The 20,692-nt window shown below is 42.2% G+C and overlaps 1 protein-coding gene across 2 annotated transcripts in view; it reads left to right on the top strand.

The window, feature by feature from the left end:
* FAM120B (family with sequence similarity 120 member B) overlaps positions 1-20,692 on the top strand; it is a 248,490-nt gene that overhangs the window by 58,787 nt on the left and 169,011 nt on the right. For both annotated transcript variants that reach the window (XM_073628010.1, XM_073628009.1), the window contains exon 5: positions 17,755-17,927. In XM_073628010.1, the coding sequence (XP_073484111.1) occupies positions 17,755-17,927 (173 nt within the window). The remainder of the gene's footprint in view (positions 1-17,754; positions 17,928-20,692) is intronic.

The raw sequence follows: 20,692 nt of genomic DNA on the forward strand, positions 1-20,692 counted from the left end.
AACCTGTTGCTTTGCACTTTTGGATAACGTTAGGCCCATGTCACACTAGCTATTTTGTTCTCCCAATCTTGGTATCAGCAGGAATGTTAGAAGGTCAAAGAAACCCTCTTCGGCTGGAACAGCAAGATTTTGTCCTCCTCAATGATCCTGACGCTGGCGAGTTTTCGCCAACAATAGGATTGCTAGTGGGACAGAAGCCGGCCATAGACGGTTCGAATCTCAGCCGGTTCAGCAGGGACTGGGCAAGCTTCGAACTGTGTATGGGCAGGCTAATTGTACTCAAGTTGATTGATTGATCCACTTAGGTACAACCAGCCTGTCAGATTTTTCATGTGATTATTACTAGCGGCTATAGCCACTAGCAATAATCACTGTGTGTTCTCCCAGCGGAGAGATCTCCACCCGCTGGGAGAACACAATAGCTCTGCAGGAGGGATTTCCCTATCAACACTGTGTTGATGGGGGAATCGAGCGACTTTCTTTCCTGCTACCTGTGGTTGCAAGAAAGATGTTTGCTCCATCTATGGCTAGCTTAAGGAAGGGTGAGAACTACTTTTCCCTTTTTTATTGCTGTCATTGGGAAGAGTCTTTCACTTCCTTTTTGGGTCACCAGACAAGATGTGAGGGAAAAATCGAATCAAAGGGGACACAAATAGCAAAACAAACGTGACAGAGGTTTTGTGCTTTGTCCTCTTTGTTCCAAACTTTAAAAAAAGGCAGATGCATTACACATTTTTACAAATGTTTAGCATGGATGGAGTGTAGTGAAAATTAACTTTGCAAAAGATACCACATTTCACATTCTGGGAAATGTAAAAAAAAAATGGATGTTTGCTTGCACAGAAGACATTCTCTACCCTTTAAGTAAATTAGTTACACGTTGCTTAGCACTGACTAAAGGCTAGTAAACACGGTCCGAATATTCATAACATAATATAACATTCGGCCAGTGTGTACAGCAGCCTGTCTAACGACTGGCTTCTGTCAAACAAGCATGCTGGAAAACTAGCATCTGATCAGTGCTGGCAGCCAATGGCTGATGAGTGTGTTCTGGTGGGGGCAGTCCCCCTGTCAGAACACAAAGAAACAGCGGGTGGAGATCGCTGCATCGCTTAGTACTGCAAGCTCTCAGTTTTTTTTTTTATTCACCCTGCTGAGTTGAATGAAAAAAAACTTCCCATGTGTACTTAGCATAAATCTAGTATACATCTTCCTCTCAACATCGGTCTGTGTACTGTCTTGGGTTTTGCTGAAGGAAGCTGTAGCATGAACTACAACTAAACTCGACTAGTGGATCTGGAAAAACTGTAGATCTACAAATACTGAGCATACTTTGATTTGCTCATCAGGTGCAAGGATGCTATTTAAATTTTATAATAAAGTACAGTAAAACCTTGGTTTGAGAGTGACTTGGTTTGAGAGCGTTTTGCAAGACAAGCAACATTTTTAAATAAATTTTGACTTGATATACAAGCGATGTCTTGATGTACAAGTAGCGTCATGTCACAACTGAGTATAAAACAGAACAGAGGCGCCTCTAAGTGTAGCAATATGGTTACATTTAATGAAAGTACAACATTTAGCAAGTCACATGGTTGATGATAAAACAGGCACATCTAAGTATGCAGGCATATGGGGTAAAGCTGTCCACATAGACCGTTCTCCGCACCACCATCAACGTCATCTCTTCCGCGCTACGCTCCATGAGCACTTCAAGCCTCGTTTTCAAATCGCTCTACTGCAGGGTCGCCTTGCAGACTGACTAAGAGCCGGCGGTGCGGAGAACGATCTATGTGGACAGCTTTACCCCAGATGCCTGCATACTTAGATGGGCCTCTTTTAATCATCAACCATGTGAGTTGCTAAATGTTGTACCTTCATTAAATGTAACTATATTGTTACACTTAGAGGCGCCTCTCTTCCCTTTTATACTCTGTAGCTCCTGCTGGATTTTGCTTCTAATCCCCTTGTGGAGGCTGCCATTTGTGGATGGATATTTTATGGTCACACAACCTATCACATTGCTATAATCTTTTTATATGGACTATAAACTGAAGGACTTATTAATAAGTGGTTGTGGAACGAATCATCTGAGTTTCCATGATTTCTCATGGGGAAATTTGCTTTGATATGCAAGTGCTTTGAATTACAAGCATGTTTCCGAAACAAATTATGCTCACAATCCAAGGTTTTACTGTATATGTATAGCCAACAGTTTTAAATAGAGTGGTGAAGAGTTGCAACGCCTGTTAGTTTGTTTTTTGATCTATGTTCTCTTGGGGAGATCTCCATTCACAGCCTGTCCAGGAGACACAACAGGAATCAAGCCAAAGGGAGGGAATTCCCACTTCAAGCAGTTGTCTCCTGAACAGGTGTCTCCACAGGAAGATTTCCCTTCATCTTCTGCTCTGGTGACCACTCTAAAATGTTGGATTTCCCATTCCTTTCTATCCCACTGGCAGTGGTCACTACAGCAAATAGAGGGTAATTCTCTACAGTGATGACACAAACAACAATAAAAAACTTGACAGGTTTCTGAACCTTTCCTAAGCTATCCAAAACCAGAATAAAAAAAAAATTTCTCTATACTAACATTTTATTTAAAGTTGAACTACAGACACAACAGAGTTATAGTTTTCTAAAGAAAAGGTGCCCTGATGCACAGAATTGATAGTGATATTGTTACTATTCTTTATTTTTTGTAATTAAAGCTTATTTCGGGTGTTACAACAGTCCAGTATAATGTGACCAAAGACTAAAGGTCTTTCTGTTTTTCTTCTGTCCACCTGCTCCCTAGACCAGTCTCCAGACTGCCCCCTTAACGTTCCTACATCAGTTAGGTCAGGCATGGGCCTGACCAGCTGCACTTCCTTACACACGCCTGATAATTGACATCTCCTCCCTGCTGTTGCTTAGGAAGCTTAAGGCATTGAATAGGCTGGTACTGCAAATCTCAGATAAAAAAAAATATATAATTACCGATGCTATGTGAATTAAATACTATAGATTATGCCTCTAAACAATGGCAGGTGCAAGGTATTTTAATTCTTTTATGTATTATTTTTTGTACAGCTAGGTAAGGGTACGGAAAAGTGTTATTTACAGATGGAATTTCCTTTAACAACTTAAACTAGATGTAAACAATATGTTTTAACCCGTAAATGCCACACACCACTGTGCTATAACCGTGTGAATTGCAGTTGCGGTGAATCCACTTGAATGGGTTGTGTTCGCCAGTCCCACTGGCTTCCAAACACAATGGGGAATAATATTTGCTGTGGCTTGTGAACACCCCCATCCCTCCAGACCTTGGGTTGATAAAGCACCATGTATCATAAACAAATGCCTTCTCAGTGATGCTGATCTCCTGCAGCTAGCTCCTATGCACCCAGTGATGACTGCAATGGTACTATAACTAAAAAAGGTTAAATGTAGTTAATTGCAAATTAATTGCATTTAACACTTTGAACTCATTCTGGTAAAGCAATTTTGTGATGAAAAAAATATGTTTTGAAATGCTAGTCGCCGGCTGCGTTTGGCAGCCCCTTTTCTCATGATGGAGAAGCTTTGCACCCTCCTTCTGTAATGGCTGTGGCTTAAAGAGGAACTTCACCCCTGGTTTTTTATATATTTTTTTTATTATTTCTTTCTTTTATCACCCACTTGCCTTTTTTCACTGAGCTAATCACAAAAAAACATACTTGCATGCCTAGTGAACCCAGTAGTATGCTATAGTAATCTGCTGCTCCGCTTCTGCACATCAGGTCCTGTGCAGTCATCTATATTTCTTATGGAACATTGATATAATTTAATACAAAGTAGTGAGTGGACAAAAACATTTGGGGAACTCGCTGGCTCGGGTTAGGCAGCTCACAACAGACAGGGCTACCCTCCAGTAATCATTCGGCAATTACCTGATCGTTAGCATAGTGCTTTCAACAGCCAATTCTGACTTTTCGGATGACGAAACCTGAAGGTGCCGGTTTAAGTTTTATTCTGTCGTACGAAAATTTTCGTACATTGAGTAACCTCTTAATTTTCTATATGAGACCACCATGCAACAAAAAATACAATCGTTCGTCCAATAATCTCAGTGTGTGTACCAGGCTTAAAGCTGGCTATACATGGATCTAAATTCAGGCAGTTCAGCAGGGATCAGGTGAATTTTGATCCATCTATGGCCATTCCCGTTCAGAAGAAGTCAATCTAAAGATTGACTTCTCATGAACAGGTTTGTTGGAAAATTTTGCTTCGATCAGTGCATGCAGCCAATCAGCAGCAGCATTGATCAGTGTAATCTGACAGTGGGGGAGTCCCGCTGTCAGACACATTGTGGAGGAGTCCCGCATCCACCTTGAATGTGTGGTTGGGGAAATTGGTTCTGTTTTATTTTGATTCAGCCCACTGAAAAAAACTGAGCCATATATTGCTAGCTTAACTGTTCGCTACTCTATACAAAACTAAACAAAAATGTTTGGCCTTAGATTTGCTTAAATGCTGTTTAATAGCAGCAGGATAAGGTTTTTACAAACACTATGTATAGCTAGAAAAGACCATTGTTGTGCAAATGTGTCAGTGAAAATGGTGCCTTGACAGCTAGACCAGCTCCTGTCAAACGGTCCTGCTGGCATGCAGCCAATAAGCTGCAGCTCTGATCACTGTATTCTGATGATCAGCTAATCCTGCTGTCAGAATACAATGACACAGCGGGGAGAATTGTGAGGAATGTGGGAATGGGGAAATCGGCTACGTTTTTTTTCTTTCAGCCGGATGGCTAAACGAAAAAACTAAGCCATGTATGACCAGCTTTACTGGTCAGAAGTATCTGTGTGAGCAGTCAAGATAAGGGAGAAGCTAATTGCTGGATCAGGATAGTAAAGGCTGGTACATACAGGCCAAATATCAGCCTGTATTGACTGGTTCAACACAAACTGGCCGACATTCGGCCTGTGTATAAAGCAGCCTGTCCGTCAGAAGCCAGTCTAATGACCGGCTTTTATCGAATGGGCATGATGGAAAACCAGCATCCGATGAGCACTTGCAGCCAATAGCTGCAAGCGATGATCACTGTGTTCTAGAAGAGGGGTGATCCCCCTTTCAAAACACAATAGCTCAATGGTAGGAAATTGCTGTACTAACATCGCCTGTGCTTCTGCACACCAGGTCCTGTACCGCCATCTTTATTTCTTATGTCTTCAGTATGTCTCCCCCCCAATGATGCGTATGCGCCGTGACCTGCAAGAAGCCAGTTGGCCCCTTGATGACATGTCATACTAGATGCACATAAGCTATGGATGCGTGACCTAAGTATCCCAGGAGGTTGGTGGGGTATGTCATTCTTACCTAGATGAGAAATCCCCACGTGCAGTGCAGTAGACATAAACAAAGGATTTAAAAAAAAAAAAAAAAAAAAGTGGGTGAGGAGAGTAAAGGTCCACTTTAACAGCTATGCCAGTTTCCATGGATTTTTCAATTTGAAGCTTGATCCCCACAATGATTAGACAATGTGGGCTTTACAGCAAAGCAAGTATAAACCATCCTATTATATTCTATTACCGTCTTTTTTAGAATTTTATTTGTCAGTACATATTGTCTTCTAGGGCAGGAAGTCACTGACTTGCATGGTCTGGAAATAAATCTCTTTTTCTAAAGGCTTGACGTCCACTGTCATAGGGTCATTATCAGCAATGATCCTTCATTTCTTTTCCTGAGTGACATGTTCTAGTCCGTATGAGTACAAAGCCTTGTACCTTCTGAAATGTACTTTGCATTCCTGAGAAGCACGAGCTTTGCACAAGTTCACTGTTATCCCTGGGCAGACGTTTGGCCTGAGCCTGCCCCATGAATGAAATGGAGTTGACACCAGGTATTCTAGACGCAAAAATAAATAAACACCTATATTTAACCTGTCTTAAAAGTAGGGTCAGTTTGCTTGCAGGTATGATGTCCTATTGTTAGGGAAGCATTTAAGAAAGGTGACATACTTTGGCCTAACATGTAATAGAAATGTTTGTATATCTTTCCAGCCTGTCTTTCAGTGCCTGACAGCACCTGCCAACCTACAGAAATGGTTGTTTGTAGGTAATATTTGGCATTAGTCCATAAAACAGCAGTCAAATGGTTTCATAGACTTATGTTGTATTGCATTTTAAGCATATAAGTGTTTTAGAAAATAATTGGCCATAAGAGAAGGGATAGGGAAGGTATAAATTGCCCTTGGCTTTTTAATTCTGCTAATTAAGGAGTAAAAGGAACCAGTTGCTATATGATTATCTAAAAACTTGAACATAAGCTGAACTCAAGGCAGATATAAAAGACACATATTAAAGTGGTACTAAATGCAAAGCATTTTACCTTAATTCATTCTCTACATTAAAGCGGAGTTTCGACAACAACAAAAAATAAATAAAAGTCAGCAGCTACAAATACTGCAGCTGCTGACTTTTAATAATCTGACACTTACCTGTCCCAGGGTCCAGCGATGCGGGCAACAAAGCCCCGCTCATCTCCCCATCCTCTCTGCGGCGCAGGCATTGTCACTGTGGGCGCCCAGCTGTGGCTTCACAGCTGGGCACACACTGCGCATGTGTGAGCCGTGCTGCGCGTTGTGACTGGCCGGGCAATCACCTGGGACCTGGGACGTGTCCCAGATGATTGCCGAGAGGGGAGAGGTGAACTTACTTCCGGCGCTGTGGTGCCCCGGGAGTAAGTGGGAGCTGGAACCCTTTATAAAAAGAGGGTTTCTACCCATCCCCCAAAAAAAAAAAAATGACAGTTCCATTTTTGGGTGGAACTCCTCTTTAAGGTAAAAAAATGCCTTAGTATCTTTCTATGCCCATCTGTTCCCAAACACTTACCTGTGGTCCCTTGTCAGTGCTGCTGGACCCATGTTGATCTGCACTGCTTCCCAATCTTCCAGGTTGTAGAGGGGGGTATTAAAGGAAGCAGAGTTATAGGCTCCTGCTTCTGTCACTTAAATTGCTACGAGTAGGCAGGAGAAAGCAGCAGGCCGATACACACAGAACTGGCCAGGAGCATGCATACATGCATGCACAGGTGTCTCCTTAGCAGGTTTCTCTTTGGAAATCGGCTAGCTAAGGACACACGTGCAAACAGGCAGGAGGACCAGCGGCTTGGTGACCAGCTGGAGAACAAAAGAGGCAATATTAAGAAAGAAGAAACATCATATAATGTAATATCACTTTACTGCAGTTCTCTATGTACCTGAATTTGAAGTAATATCTGCCTCTTGCAGTCTACTGTACATTCTGTATAGCAGAGTTTAGAGAGCTGGAGAAGGAAGCCGCACAAGGAGCCACTCCGGTGTGCTGCAGTAGAAGGATCATGCCAATTGGAAGAGGAAACAGAGTGACAGAGAGATGAGCTCACCAGTGTGCTGCTTCTCCTGTCACTGTGTCAGGACCTGGGTCTAGACCTGCAAACTCTGCTGTGTCTGCCGATGTCTCTTTGTTTAGCCACCTGGGATGCTAGACAGTTCCCTGGATAAGTTCTTGAATGATCTTGCCTTGAACCTTAAAATCTTTGCTCCTCCCATGAACTTCCTGATTTAAGCCATATCTCTGCACTTCCTGTTTGCCAGATATTTGTGCTCTCTATATCCAATATCTCGCTCGTGTCACTCTTGCTGCTGTCCATATCTTCGCTACCACTCATTGCCGACCTTTCACTTGTTCCTCAACTACACTTCTGCTTGATCTCAACCTGCAATCACTCGTTACCGACCTTTAGCTTGTTTACTGACTACACAGCATAACCCATCTCCACCATCAGGAGCTCAGATGAACACCGGTTAGTATTTACACTCCACACCTCAGGTGAGCCTGTGTCATCCGCCAGGGTGACCTGCTTCTCTCCTTATCCAGTTGGTCAGTGAGTGCCCCTCTACTGCTACAGCTACTAGCCACCGAGCCTGATTCCAGACCGTGACACACTGTCTAATCACAGGGTGGGAGTGGAGACCTGTAAGTGAAATTTAAAATGCAGCAAAGAAAGATCAGGTCCTACCTCCTGCTAGACAGGGCTGTTCTGTGAGGCTGAGCTACATAAATCTCAGGACTGGATGAACCAAAAACAAAATCCTTTAGCAAAAAACAGCTCTCATCTTTCATCACTGTATTTAAAGAGGAAGTAAACCCCGATGGGCACGTTTAGGAAATATTTACTGTACCTATAGGTAAGCCTTATTATACGCTTACCTATAGGTACAAATGTTACAGGGAGGTTTACAACCTCTTTAACTGTTTGCCCGGAGTCAATTTGTTAAACTTTTTAAGATTTACTTAGGAAATATTTATATTGACTATTTATTTAGCTTTAGATAGTTCTGAGGATGATGCTTGGAGCTAAAACTCAGAAGTGAGAGGCCCCCTGAGGTCTAGCAGTTGTGTCTATTGCTTGAACCTTTGCTAATAAGCACATGCAGTCTTCCAGCTCCTAAGTAACAATGATAGTATCAAATATAGAGCCTTCTAATTCTTTACTCTCCTCCTAACTACCAGACTATGGGGTGGATTTATTAAAACGATAGAATGCTAAATCTGGTGCATCTTTGCATGGTAGCCAATCAGCTTCTAACTTCAGCTTGTTTAATTAAGCTTTGACAAAAAAACTGAAAGCTGATTGGTTTCTCTGCAGGGCTGCACCAGATTTTGCCCGCTCCAGTTTTAGTAAATCAACCCCTATGTTATTTGATACTGTTGTACACACTCAAGAGACAGTAGCATTAATTCAAAAGATATTACACAAGGCCTTGATTTGTCATGTGTTCTTTTTTTTTAACAGTCTAATTTGTATCTTTTTTTTTTATATGCCGATCTGCTGAATTTACTGTGTGAATATGATTATCACATGGATTTTTGCGCCTAAGAATATAGCTAGCTTCAGGCTGGTGTTATTTTTGAGTTTCTATCAGGTGTCTACAAAAAAAGAGTAAGAAAAGGAGCTGTTTGAGGCAGTGATAAAATAGACAATTAACTAAAATCATGTATCTAAATAGTCAAGTGTTAATTTCTTGCAGAAAAATAATGATCCCACACCTGTGTGATTTGATTTTTTGGACTGAACATCCTGAAACTGTTATTTATGATATGAAAATAACAAATGCATGGCAGATAATTCATAGAGGTTTGTAAGTTAACAGTGGTGTTTGTTGTTAGCACGGGCAATTGGCAAAGCTGCAACTGTAAGTTTTCAGGTGATCCCTCACCCCTAAGACCCCTTTCACACTGCCACGACTTCAAAGTCACACAATTTTGCTGAGATTTTACGTCTGCGATTTTGACGCAATTTTCAGGGAATGCCTGTGTAAACTTGAGGTCTATGGACCTCAACTCGCATGAAAGTTGAACCAAAGTAGTACAGGAACTACTTTGAAGTCGGTGCAACTTGAAGTCGCACAGATATGAATGATACTCATTGGAAATCATGGAGTATGACTTGTCATGCGACTTTGCATTCTCAAGTCGCAGGACAAGTCGCACAAGTGTGAAAGGGGCCTAACTGCCATGAGGTCTTTGCAGACATAGAAATGTAACAATTTGACTGCCAGGGACTTATTCTGTACATAATGGCAACCAAAAGATTAAAACATGTCCACTCCTTTTAGCATCATTTTAGCATCTTGCTTTAAAATTAATTGCCTAGCTTTCCTTTGCTAAGTAAAAGTAAAACCGTACCTGTAAGACCAGCCAATCACATCTACATACTTTCAGCCCTTTACCTGGTCCTTTTGCTCATCTGTATTTTTTCATTAGCCTGGGACTTCTTCAGGGTGATTCAGGTTAGAGAGCCATCAGAAACTGGTGAACCCCTATTCACTGCTCTCACGTGTGTTGAATGAATTTGGCAGTGCTCAGCTCTGAGTACATGATGGTTAAAGCCTTTTTGTACCAACCAGTTAAGATAGAGTTCAAAGGTTAAGCTAGCTTTGGACATGTTCCTCACGTCTCCTGCGAGGTGCCCTGTGATCTGTGCCATCATTGGACAGTGCAGATCATAACCAAAGGCACAAAGCCAATCAGAGTGGCTCAGTGCCTTGCAATTGCTGGCCAATCATAGTGACCACAAATGTAAATGCGGCTTTTGTTTACATTTGAGACTTCCTCCTTTCCTCTTCTGGTGCAAATGCTACCTCTGCCCAAACATCACCGATGAACTGACCACTGCTCCAGCTGACCACAATGAAATGGGGCACACTGACTACCAATGTAACGGGGCAAACTGACCAACAACACAATAAAGCACGCTGACCACTAATGTAATGGGGATTACACTGACCACCAATGTAATAGGGGCATACAGACAATCAGTGTAATGGGGCACACCCAGCAACAATGTAAGGGGAGCACATTGAGCACTAATTTAAGTAGGCACACTGCCACCAATTTAAGGGGGGAACACTAACCACCAAAGTGGGGGGAACAGACACTGACTACCAATGTAAGAGGCCATTGATACTAACTGCCAATGTAAGGGGGCATAAACCACCAATGTAAAGGAGCACAAACACTGACCACCAATGTATGGGGGCACAGACACTGACCACCAACTCTGGGTATTTATCCTCCTATTTACCTCCCATTTTTTGATCCAAATGACTACTGATGTTTCCTTTTTATCCCTCCAGCTCACCACCGATACCAAGTATTTTTCTTCCCCCTAATCACCAAAACTGAACATTTTTTTCCCCCTGACCACTAATGTTTCTCCTTACCTTCAATACCAGGCATTTTGTTCTCCTGCTGACCTGAGGAGCTAGCCATCTTTTCCTCCTGCTGACCAACAATATAAATAACACACAGGTGTATATTGCTGACCACTGTTCTGTTCTACATAACAAAGTGCTTACCACTGTACATTACATACCCCTGACCAAAGTGTTTATTATCTCAGTTGCTGGTTGCTAAATAGTTTTAACTACTTTAATGAAGGTCTTCTGTAAAGTAGACTTAGACAAAGTGTGAGCTCTTTGTCCATTACCTGTTTTATTTTTTAACCACTTGACCACTGGGCACTTAAACCCCCTTAATAACCAGACCAATTTTCAGCTTTCAGTGCTCTCACATTTTGAATGACAATCACTCAGTCATGCAACACTGTACCTCTATAAAATTTTTGTCCTTTTTTCACACAAATAGTGCTTTCTTTTGGTGGTATTTAATCACCGCTGGGTTTTTTATTTTTTGCGCTATAAAAGAAAAAAGACTGAAAATTCGGGAAAAAAAAGGAATTTTTCTTTGTTTCTGTTATAAAATTTAGCAAATTAGTAATTTTTCTTCATAAATTTTGGCCAAAATTTATACTGCTGCATATCTTTGGTAAAAATAAGTACAAATTGGTGTATATTATTTGGTCTTTGTGAAAGTTATAGAGTCCAAAAGCTATGGTGCCAATGTCTGAAAATTGATCACACCTGAAGTACTGATGGACTATCTAATTTCTTGAGACCCTAACATGCCAGAAAAGTACAAATACCCCCCAAATGACCCATTTTTGGAAAGAAGACATTCCAAGGTATTTAGAAAGATGCATGGTGAGTTTTTTTGAAGTTGTCATTTTTTCCCACAATTCTTTGCAAAATCAAGATGTTTTTTTCTTCTTTTTTTTTTTTTCACAAAATTGTCATATTAGCATGTTATTTCTCACACACCGCATATGCATACAACAAAGTACACCCCAAAACACATTCTGCTATTACTCTCGGGTACAGCGATACCACATGTGTGAGACTTTTACACAGTGTGGCCACATACAGAGGCCCAACAAGCAGGGAGCACCTTCAGGCGTTCTGGAGCACCCAGGCCAATTCTGACATTTCTCTCCTACATGTAAAAATCATCATTTATTTGCTAGAAAATTACATAGAACTCCAAAACATTATATGTTTTTTTAGCAAAGACCCTAGAAAATACAATGGCGGTTGTTGCAACTTTTTATCTTGCACGGTATTTGCACAGCAATTTTTCGAACGCTTTTTTTTGGAAAAAAAAACTGTTTTGTGCTTTAAAAAAAAAACAAAACAGTAAAGTTAGCCCAATGTTTTTGCATAATGTGAAAGATAACATACCTAACATGTCCCCCTTCAAAATTGCACACGCTCGTGGAATGGCGCCAAACTTCGCTACTTAAAAATCCCTCTAGGCAACACTTTAAAAATTTTTACCGGTTACATGTTTTGAGTTACAGAGGAGGTCTAGGGCCAAAACTATTGCTCTCGCTCTAACGTTCGCAACAATACCTCACATGTGTGGTTTGAACACCGTTTTCATATGTGGGCGGGACTTGCGTATGCGTTCGCTTCTGCATGCGAGCACACGGGGACAGGGGCGCTTTAAAAATTTTTTTTTTTTATTGTCCATTTTACTTTATTTATTTTAGTTTGACACTTTTTTCCAAAAAATTAATTTTTTGATCACTTTTTTTCCTATTACAAGGAATGTAAACATCCCTTGTAACAGGAATATGGCATGACAGGTCCTCTTTACAGTGAGATATGGGGTCAATAAGACCCCACATCTCACCTCTAGGCTGGGAAGCCTGAAATAATAAAAAAAAAAAAAACGATCATGGCTTCGATCATAGCGGTCAGTCGGTAGAAGCACCGGAGGGTGGCGGGAGGGGGGGGGCGTCCCCTCTCGCCTCCCGTAAGAACAATCAAGCAGTGGAACAGTTGCTATGATCGTTCTTATGGTGTAGCGAATCGCCGGTTGAAAAAGCTGATACGCCCTATAATAGGGTGTACACACGGTCGGACTTTGTTCGGACATTCCGACAACAAAATCGTAGGATTTTTTCCAACGGATGTTGGCTCAAACTTGTCTTGCATACACACGGTCCCACAAAGTTGTCGGAAAATCCGATCGTTCTGAACGTGGTGACGTAAAACACGTACGTCGGGACTATAAACGGGGCAGTGGCCAATAGCTTTCATCTCTTTATTTATTCTGAGCATGCGTGGCACTTTGTCCGTCGGATTTGTGTACACACGATCGGAATTTCCGACAACGGATTTTGTTGTCGGAAAATTTTATCTCCTGCTCTCCAACTTTGTGTGTCGGAAAATCCGATGGAAAATGTCCGATGGAGCCCACACACGGTCGGAATTTCCGACAACACGCTCCGATCGGACATTTTCCATCGGAAAATCCGACCGTGTGTACGGGGCATTACTCTTCACACGGGGAAGTGGGGGGGGGGGGGGGGGGGCACAGAGAAATGTAATAATTTTTTTACCTTAATGCAAACAATGCATTAAGATAAAAAAAAGTTTTTAGGTTTAGTAACACTTGTGTGGTTATACATTGAGTAGGCTCAGGTTTTATTTAACTAACCCCCCCACTCCTAGTGCAATTAGGCCACACTTACAATTCTGTTGCAGCACATTACATGCACTGCATTATTGCCTTTCTTGAAGTGCTGTAGGATGCCCCAGGTCTTTCACAATCCCCCTGGTGCAGGTAAAGGACTCTCTGTCCCTGATTTGCACTGGCAAATTTGGCACAGGGGTCTGATAAAAATGGAAATAAAGCTCAATGCAAAAATATATTAACCACTTCGCTTCAGCCGAACCCACATATGTGGCCTCTCTGCGTATGGGCCTTCACGCCGAGCAGCCTCATATATGCAGGCCCTGTTTAAAACACTTACCATGCTGAGTGTGCTCCCAGCATGGTAGCCGCCGGTTATCGGAAAGCTCCCGATGCATACTAGCCATTTGGAGCTTTCAAATAATGTGACCGCTGTGGCAGCCAATCACGGCTGTCACATGAACCAAGTGCCTGCCTCTGCCTCCTGCTGTTTAGAACCCTTACAGGGCCGGGAGGCGGTCGGTGGGAAGGGGGGTTAAAAAAAAAAATAATCAAAGTAACTTTAAAGCAACAAAATGCATAACATCCCCACTCAGGCCTACACCCTCATACATATATATAATTAGGAAGCACATATGTATACAAATACCTTTTACACATCTTTTATTACAGTAGGTATTCTGACATGTCAGAGGTAGAAGAATACTTTTAGGGCCAATTCGCACAGGAACGTGGTGCGCATTCCTGTGCGTTTTCTGCGCAACTCATTGTGGTACGATTTTTAGCCCATTCATTTGAATGGGATGAAATCACACTGGATCGTACCAAAAGTAATGCATACACTACTTTTTCAAAAGTGCACTGCACATTTGCATGGTACTGCAGTAATTATTTTGCAACATACAAAATTGAAACTGCCATTTCGAACTCTATGGGGGTTATTTACTAAAGGCAAATCCACTTTGCGTTACAAGTGCAAACTACAAATGCAAAGTGCACTTGAAATTGCACTGAAAGTGCACTTGGAAGTGCAGTCGCTGTAGATCCGAGGGGGACATGCAAGGAAACTAAAAAACAGCATTTTAGCTTACACATGATTGGATGATGAAATCAGAAGAGCTTCCCCTCATTTCAGATCTACCCCTCAGATTTACAGCGACTGCACTTCCAAGTGCACTTTCAGTGTAATTTCAAGTGCACTTTGCATTTGTAGTTTGCACATGTAGTGCAAAGTGGATTTGCCTTTCGTAAATAACCCCCTATATCTAGTTCCAGTTTCAGAAAATACATAGTTTTAGGAATATTATAAATAGTACATTTTCAAGTCATTTGATCATGGTATCAAAAAGGGAAAATTAGTCCCCAGGGAAAAAGGTCCAATTAAAGTTGTATTTTATCCATACAAGGCAACACAACAGATGTGCTTTGTAAGAGGGAGCATAAGCAGGCTGTACATACTTTGCTCAGGCTCCAATCAGCTATTTGATAGTACCTGGGCTTGGAGATTGGCTGCTGATGTACCAATCATGCAGTGCGAAGTGTTCATCCATACCTAGAAGTACCAGGTGTTCCTTGTGTGATCTAGCAGTGAGAGAGCATGGAAAAGGTAAGTATTGATGCCTTACAGCCCTTTCTGTTTGTTGCCTAGTATTGTATAGTATAGTATAAATAAGAACAATATATCTAAGAACTATATATCTTTCATAAGCAAGGCTACACATGATAGTTTAACATAAAAAGTGAAAGTGCCTTAATCAGAGTTTGAGGCTGGGTTCACACTGCAGTACGGAGCGGCTCACAGGGGTCCAGTGCGTCCCTGTTCACCATTTCAGGTCCTATTTCAGTCTGAATTTTGGGCTGAATTCGGACCTGAAACGGACCAGAAGACGCACAGGACTCCTGTGCAATTTGCCCCGAAGCCGCTCCGGAGATGTGTAATCTGGCTCCATAGAGAGCCGGTCACAATCTCCTGACATGCGAATTGGATGCGGAGAAATCCACATCCAATTCACAGTAGTGTGAACCCAGCCTTATATAGATTTCTTCTGATGTCTTGCTTTAGATTGAACAAGGCTTTCTCTATCTAACTGCATTTCCAGACTGGACGGAGTTGAGAAATTCTTGTCCTACAGGCTAAGGATTAGGTGTTTTCAAAACACCAGGTGAAAAAGAAAACAGCCAGAGGATTTTTAGGATGGCCGCTCTGTGTATTAAACACAAAAGCAAACCTTTATTATATTGCAACTTACCAATTCTTAGATGTGATGTCTGCATTAGTTTTATTTTTTTTTCTTTCTTTCCTTTATTTTTGTGATTCTGCCACTAAGACCCCTTTCACACTGCGAGCTCCGGGCCATTAGTGTAAAGCACCGCTCGTTTTGGCAGCGCTTTTCGGCCGCTGGCGCTTTTAACCCCAAAGAAGGGCTTAAAAATGTCCATGTTGCGGCGCTTCTGAAACGCTTTTCAGGCACTTTCGAAGCGATGCCTGTTCATTTCAATGGGTAGGGCATTTTGGGAGTGTTGTATACAGCGCTCCCAACCCTCCCCAAACATGCTGCTTGCTGGACTTTTCCAAACGTCCCGCAAGCACACTGCCCCAGTGTGAAAAGACACACTGAAATGAATGGGAGTCGGTTTTCAGGCGTTATTTAGAGGCTATTTCTAGCGCTAAACTGCCTCAGTGTGAAAGGGTTCTAATGCTTCGGTCATTTGGCCAGTTCATTCGTTTTTTGGCCAGTTAATGGGCACAAAATCGGTAATCAGTTGGGACGTTTTTGAGCCGAAAAAACGAAGGACAAGTTTGGAAATTTTCTACAGAACGAACGATAAATTGAAAGGGTAATATGTTTCCTGTGCGAACTGTTTGCACTAGGTATATGTAAATATACAAACAAAAAATTGATTCATTTATGTCCACTGAGCGATTTATCGGTCATTTCATGATGGCACTATCGTTTGCTCTCACGGCCGAATGTTCGTTTTTCAAAAATGAGTTTGGCCGATTTTTCGTTTTAGTGTATGGCCAACATTAGTCTGTTGTTTTTCAACAGAGTACGCTCTCCTGCAACTGTATTGGTTAAGAGTTTTGAGACAAACTATTTACCACTGACGGAGGTGCTTACAATGGTCAGGTTTTATTTATGTAAAACCTTTATCCTATAAAGAAAAAACCTATTGCTGTACCTGCTTGAGTAACTGCAGTGTGAGCCGGCGTTTGGCTTCAGTTTGTTAGTATTTGTTAGTGTATCTAAATCTGCTAGTACGTCTAACACTCCCCTCCCCCCCGGGCTGGCAATTCTGCTGTCCAAAGGTGCCCCCCATGCTCCTTCATCCAGAGTGGGGACACTTTAACACCCCGGTCACACCGATTGCAACATTGATATCAAAATAGCATTTCAGTGCTACTTCAGGTGCTGCTTGGAAGACACCTGTGCGACTCCATGCACAGATGTCTATGCAAGTCGCACCTGAACTTGCAAAAAGTAGTGCAGGAACTACTCTCAAAATCTGTAGTAGTCACACCAACTTGACCGCTTCCAATGCTAGCAGTAGGGTGCGACTTGCGAAACTTGTGAAACTGTCAAATCGCACGACAAGTCGCAGCGGTGTGACCAGGGACTAATTCAAGAGGTGTGTTACTGGGGAAAAAAGCCTAAAAAAAGAAAACGAATACAGCCACCACTAAGGTTGGGTAAACTTCAATATGTTACATTGCTGGTTTTAAGCTTAATATCACTTTAAGCAGTCCCAAAAGGGAAAAAGAAAAGCTCTAGTCAGCTAGCTCCCCTGACCGGTTTTAATTATTTTTTGTTGGTAAATGTGTAAATTAGACTTAGATTAGATTATATGGGTTCCAATGGCCTAGTTCACACCAGTGCGGTCAGTTCCAATGCGTTCCAGTGCAGAAAAAAAAAGTAAAACATGCTGCATTTTTTCTGCACAGAACTGTACTGGAACATGATAAAATGCATTAAAAACTCACCAGAACTAAATAACATTAAGAAAAAACGAGGGGGGAAAAATGCATCTAAAACGCACCGGAAAGCAGCAAAAATGCATCCGGAACACATCTGAACTGCATTTCTGTGGTGTGAACTGGACTTTAGGTCATTTAAAAAAAAAAAAAATCAGTAAGTATGCACTGTAGTATTGCTCAAGCTTAAGCATATATTTCTATAGAGGGAATAGGGAGGTGTGTGATTAGGCACCCCAGCCTTATACCAGGAGATTTGGGCGGCCAATCTCTAGTTGTCTCAGAAACGATTGGTCCGGTGTGACTTCTGCATTGTACTGCTGGTATGGGTAAATATCTCAGTTCTAGGAGTACCTGTAATTTAATTTTGATATAGAAATTAGGTGAACATTGAGTAAGCATCTATGTAGTACTATAGACTAATAAGATTAAAAATGCACCACTTCTTATATGCAGATGGAACACCAACTGCCAGGAGTCTCTGGCTGTCTGAAGATCCTGACATTCAAAGAAGACGTTTCTATACATGCATGGCATGTTTCCATGTAGAAGGATGGACAGAGGAACTTAGAGGCCTGGAGACCCACCTTGCTGCTACCTGCTGTCTCCTGATATATCTTGCAGTGGAGGTATTAAATATCCTGCTACTAATTATGCAGGTTTGGATTTATGCTTGGTTCACACTAGTGCAATTTCAGATGCGATTTCAGTCATACAAAAGGGTCTTGTATTACTTTGGTGTGATTCCAGTATGATTTTGGCCCCAGAGAATATGTAAACGACATCCAAAATGCAACTAAGTCGCATTACATAATCGCATTGAAAATCAGATCGCAGTAGTGTGAACTTAGCCTTAATGCCTGTGTTTCCATTACCATTGCAGAGGTTTTGGTTTAGTGTCTGATACCATTAAAATTGTATTATTGGTACATTGCAGACTTGCATAATTAACAGGAGCCAAGTAACCAATCTGCTTTAAAGCTGAATATCAGGCAGACAGCTAAATGCATGGATGAAATATATATACTGTATGTGAGCTGTTTTATCTGTCAAAGGATTTGTATTTCTGTCCATTTACTACTGAGATTTACACATCTCTACCAGACAACACAGCTAACCTGGATACCTGGGTTATCTGCTGGAGTTAAGTAACTTTACTGTCTCCGCACCCAGCCTGTGATTGGACAGTGAAGGAGAAGCAGCAGATGAATTAATTTCTCTTTCACTCTGCATTTTCCTTTTATCAGTACTTAGCTTGTGAGCACTGCAGCACACCTGATTGGGCCATTGGGCCTCATGCTCACAGGCACCTGGGACTGTGTGAATATACAAATTGGGCATATTTCCCAGCCAAAGTTGCTATGTACAGTTGCCCATCGAAATTATTGGCTGGTATATGCCGGTACTTGCATAAACACATGCATGTGTAGGACCCTGAATGCAAACCGTCTTAGTCCAGGGACTTATGCTATGTACACACTGGAAAATATGTTATTGCAATCAATCTTTCCCACTGTGCTATTGTGTTCTGACAGTGGAACTGTGCCACCCCCCCATGAGCCAAAACACACTGATCCACACTCGCAGCCATTGGCTGCAAGCGCTGATCGGATGCTAGTTTTCCAACATGCCCATTAGAAGCCGTGTTGGACAGGCTGTTGTACACACTGGTCGAATGTCATCCAGTGTCTGTGGACCAGTTGATATTTGGCCCGTGTGTACCAGCCTTTTATATCCGTGCACGTGTTTTTTCACAGGTACTGGCAAATACCCACACATAGCTTTTGATTTATAAAGGCAGCTGTATGCAGCGCTTGTGGCTCCTGGGTGGGGAAATATGCCTGAATTTTACTTCATACTTCCCTGTGTGCATGAGACCTTATGCTGCCCCTCATTCTTCCACTAGGAGATCTGCTCTACAGTGGTTTGCAAGGGGTTAATACCCAGTCAATTTTATATAGTTAAACAAACTGCTTTTAAAAATACACTTAATGTTATTTTCAAAGAACATATTCCTGCATGATTTGAGTTTTTTAATAGCCTGGAGGTCAGCTTTATGAATTACAGCCGACAATGCAATTTACTGTATATACTGTTTCTATTGTCAATAAAAGCAAATGTTGACTTCATCATAAGGATCATAAGAGCATGTTTATAAAGTGGAAAATGGGATTGCCCACATATTTGATTTAGGCCTCTTTCACACGGATTGTCCGTTCAGGTCCGCCTGTCAGTTTTTTAGGCGGACCTGAACGGACACTCCATGGAGGTCTATGGAGCGTCGGATGTCAGCTGACATCCGACCCGCTCCGATCCGAAAAAGTGTAACGGAGGAAAAACCTACTTTTCCATCCGTTATTGGATCGGGTGACGACGGACTCTACGGTCCGTCATCACCCGATCCCCCATAGGGGAGAGCGGCGCTCTGACAGGTCCGTCGCTGCACAATGTGCAGCGACGGACCTGTCATTTTCCTGCTCAGTGGGGATCGGCGGAGCAATCCCCGCGGATGCGGAAGCGGATGTTCACATGGGGCGGATCATCACTGATCCGCCCCATGTGAAAGAGCCCTTACTCTCACTTTCTATCCTGAATTTTCCTAATGCTCCTTCCCCATTTGAGTTTATAATTACTCTGTCATCTAGTTTTAAAACTCTGCCATATACATTAGATGATGGCTGGAAATTTTAACAACCTAACTAGTAAAACATCTATATGGTGGATGACCGTAAAGCAGGCAGTTCATCAGGATCACTAGGTGAAAATAAAGGAAAACTACATAAAAATTAAAAAAAATGCAGCCAAAACATCTAAGGGTTGGTTCACACTGGTCCGACATCTGCTTCAACTTTGAGAGCACAAGTCGCATTACATGTCAAAATCAGTGGTTCCCTATGAGAGCCGACTTAACTGGTCCGACTTTGAAAAAGGTTCCTGCACTATATTGGCATGACTTGGGCACGATTTCAGCCCATTGATTTGAATGCAAGTCACATCCAAGTCGGATCATCTTAACTGAACCAACTTGTGGCATGCGACTTGTGCTCTGAAGATCTTGAAAGGGAACCCCATGCCAAAATTTAAAAAAAAAATGGCATGGGGTCCCCCCAAAACCCATACTGAACTCTTAACCGAGTATGCAGCCCAGCAGGTCAGGAAAGGGGGGGGGGGACGAGCGAGCGCTGACCCCCTCCTGGACCATGCCAGGCCACATGCCTTCAACATGGGGGGGTGGGTGCTTTTGTGGCAGGGGCGTGGCGGAGGGAGAAGACATCACCAGAGGGAGAAGACATCAGCGGAGGGGGAAGACTGGAGGAAGAAGACATCGGTGGTGGAACCGGAGAAAGAAGACACAGTTACGACAGGGGACATTTTTTGTTTTTAAAAAAGGACT

Source organism: Aquarana catesbeiana, linkage group LG04, assembly GCF_042186555.1.
Source record: "Aquarana catesbeiana isolate 2022-GZ linkage group LG04, ASM4218655v1, whole genome shotgun sequence".
Lineage (NCBI taxonomy): Eukaryota > Metazoa > Chordata > Amphibia > Anura > Ranidae > Aquarana > Aquarana catesbeiana.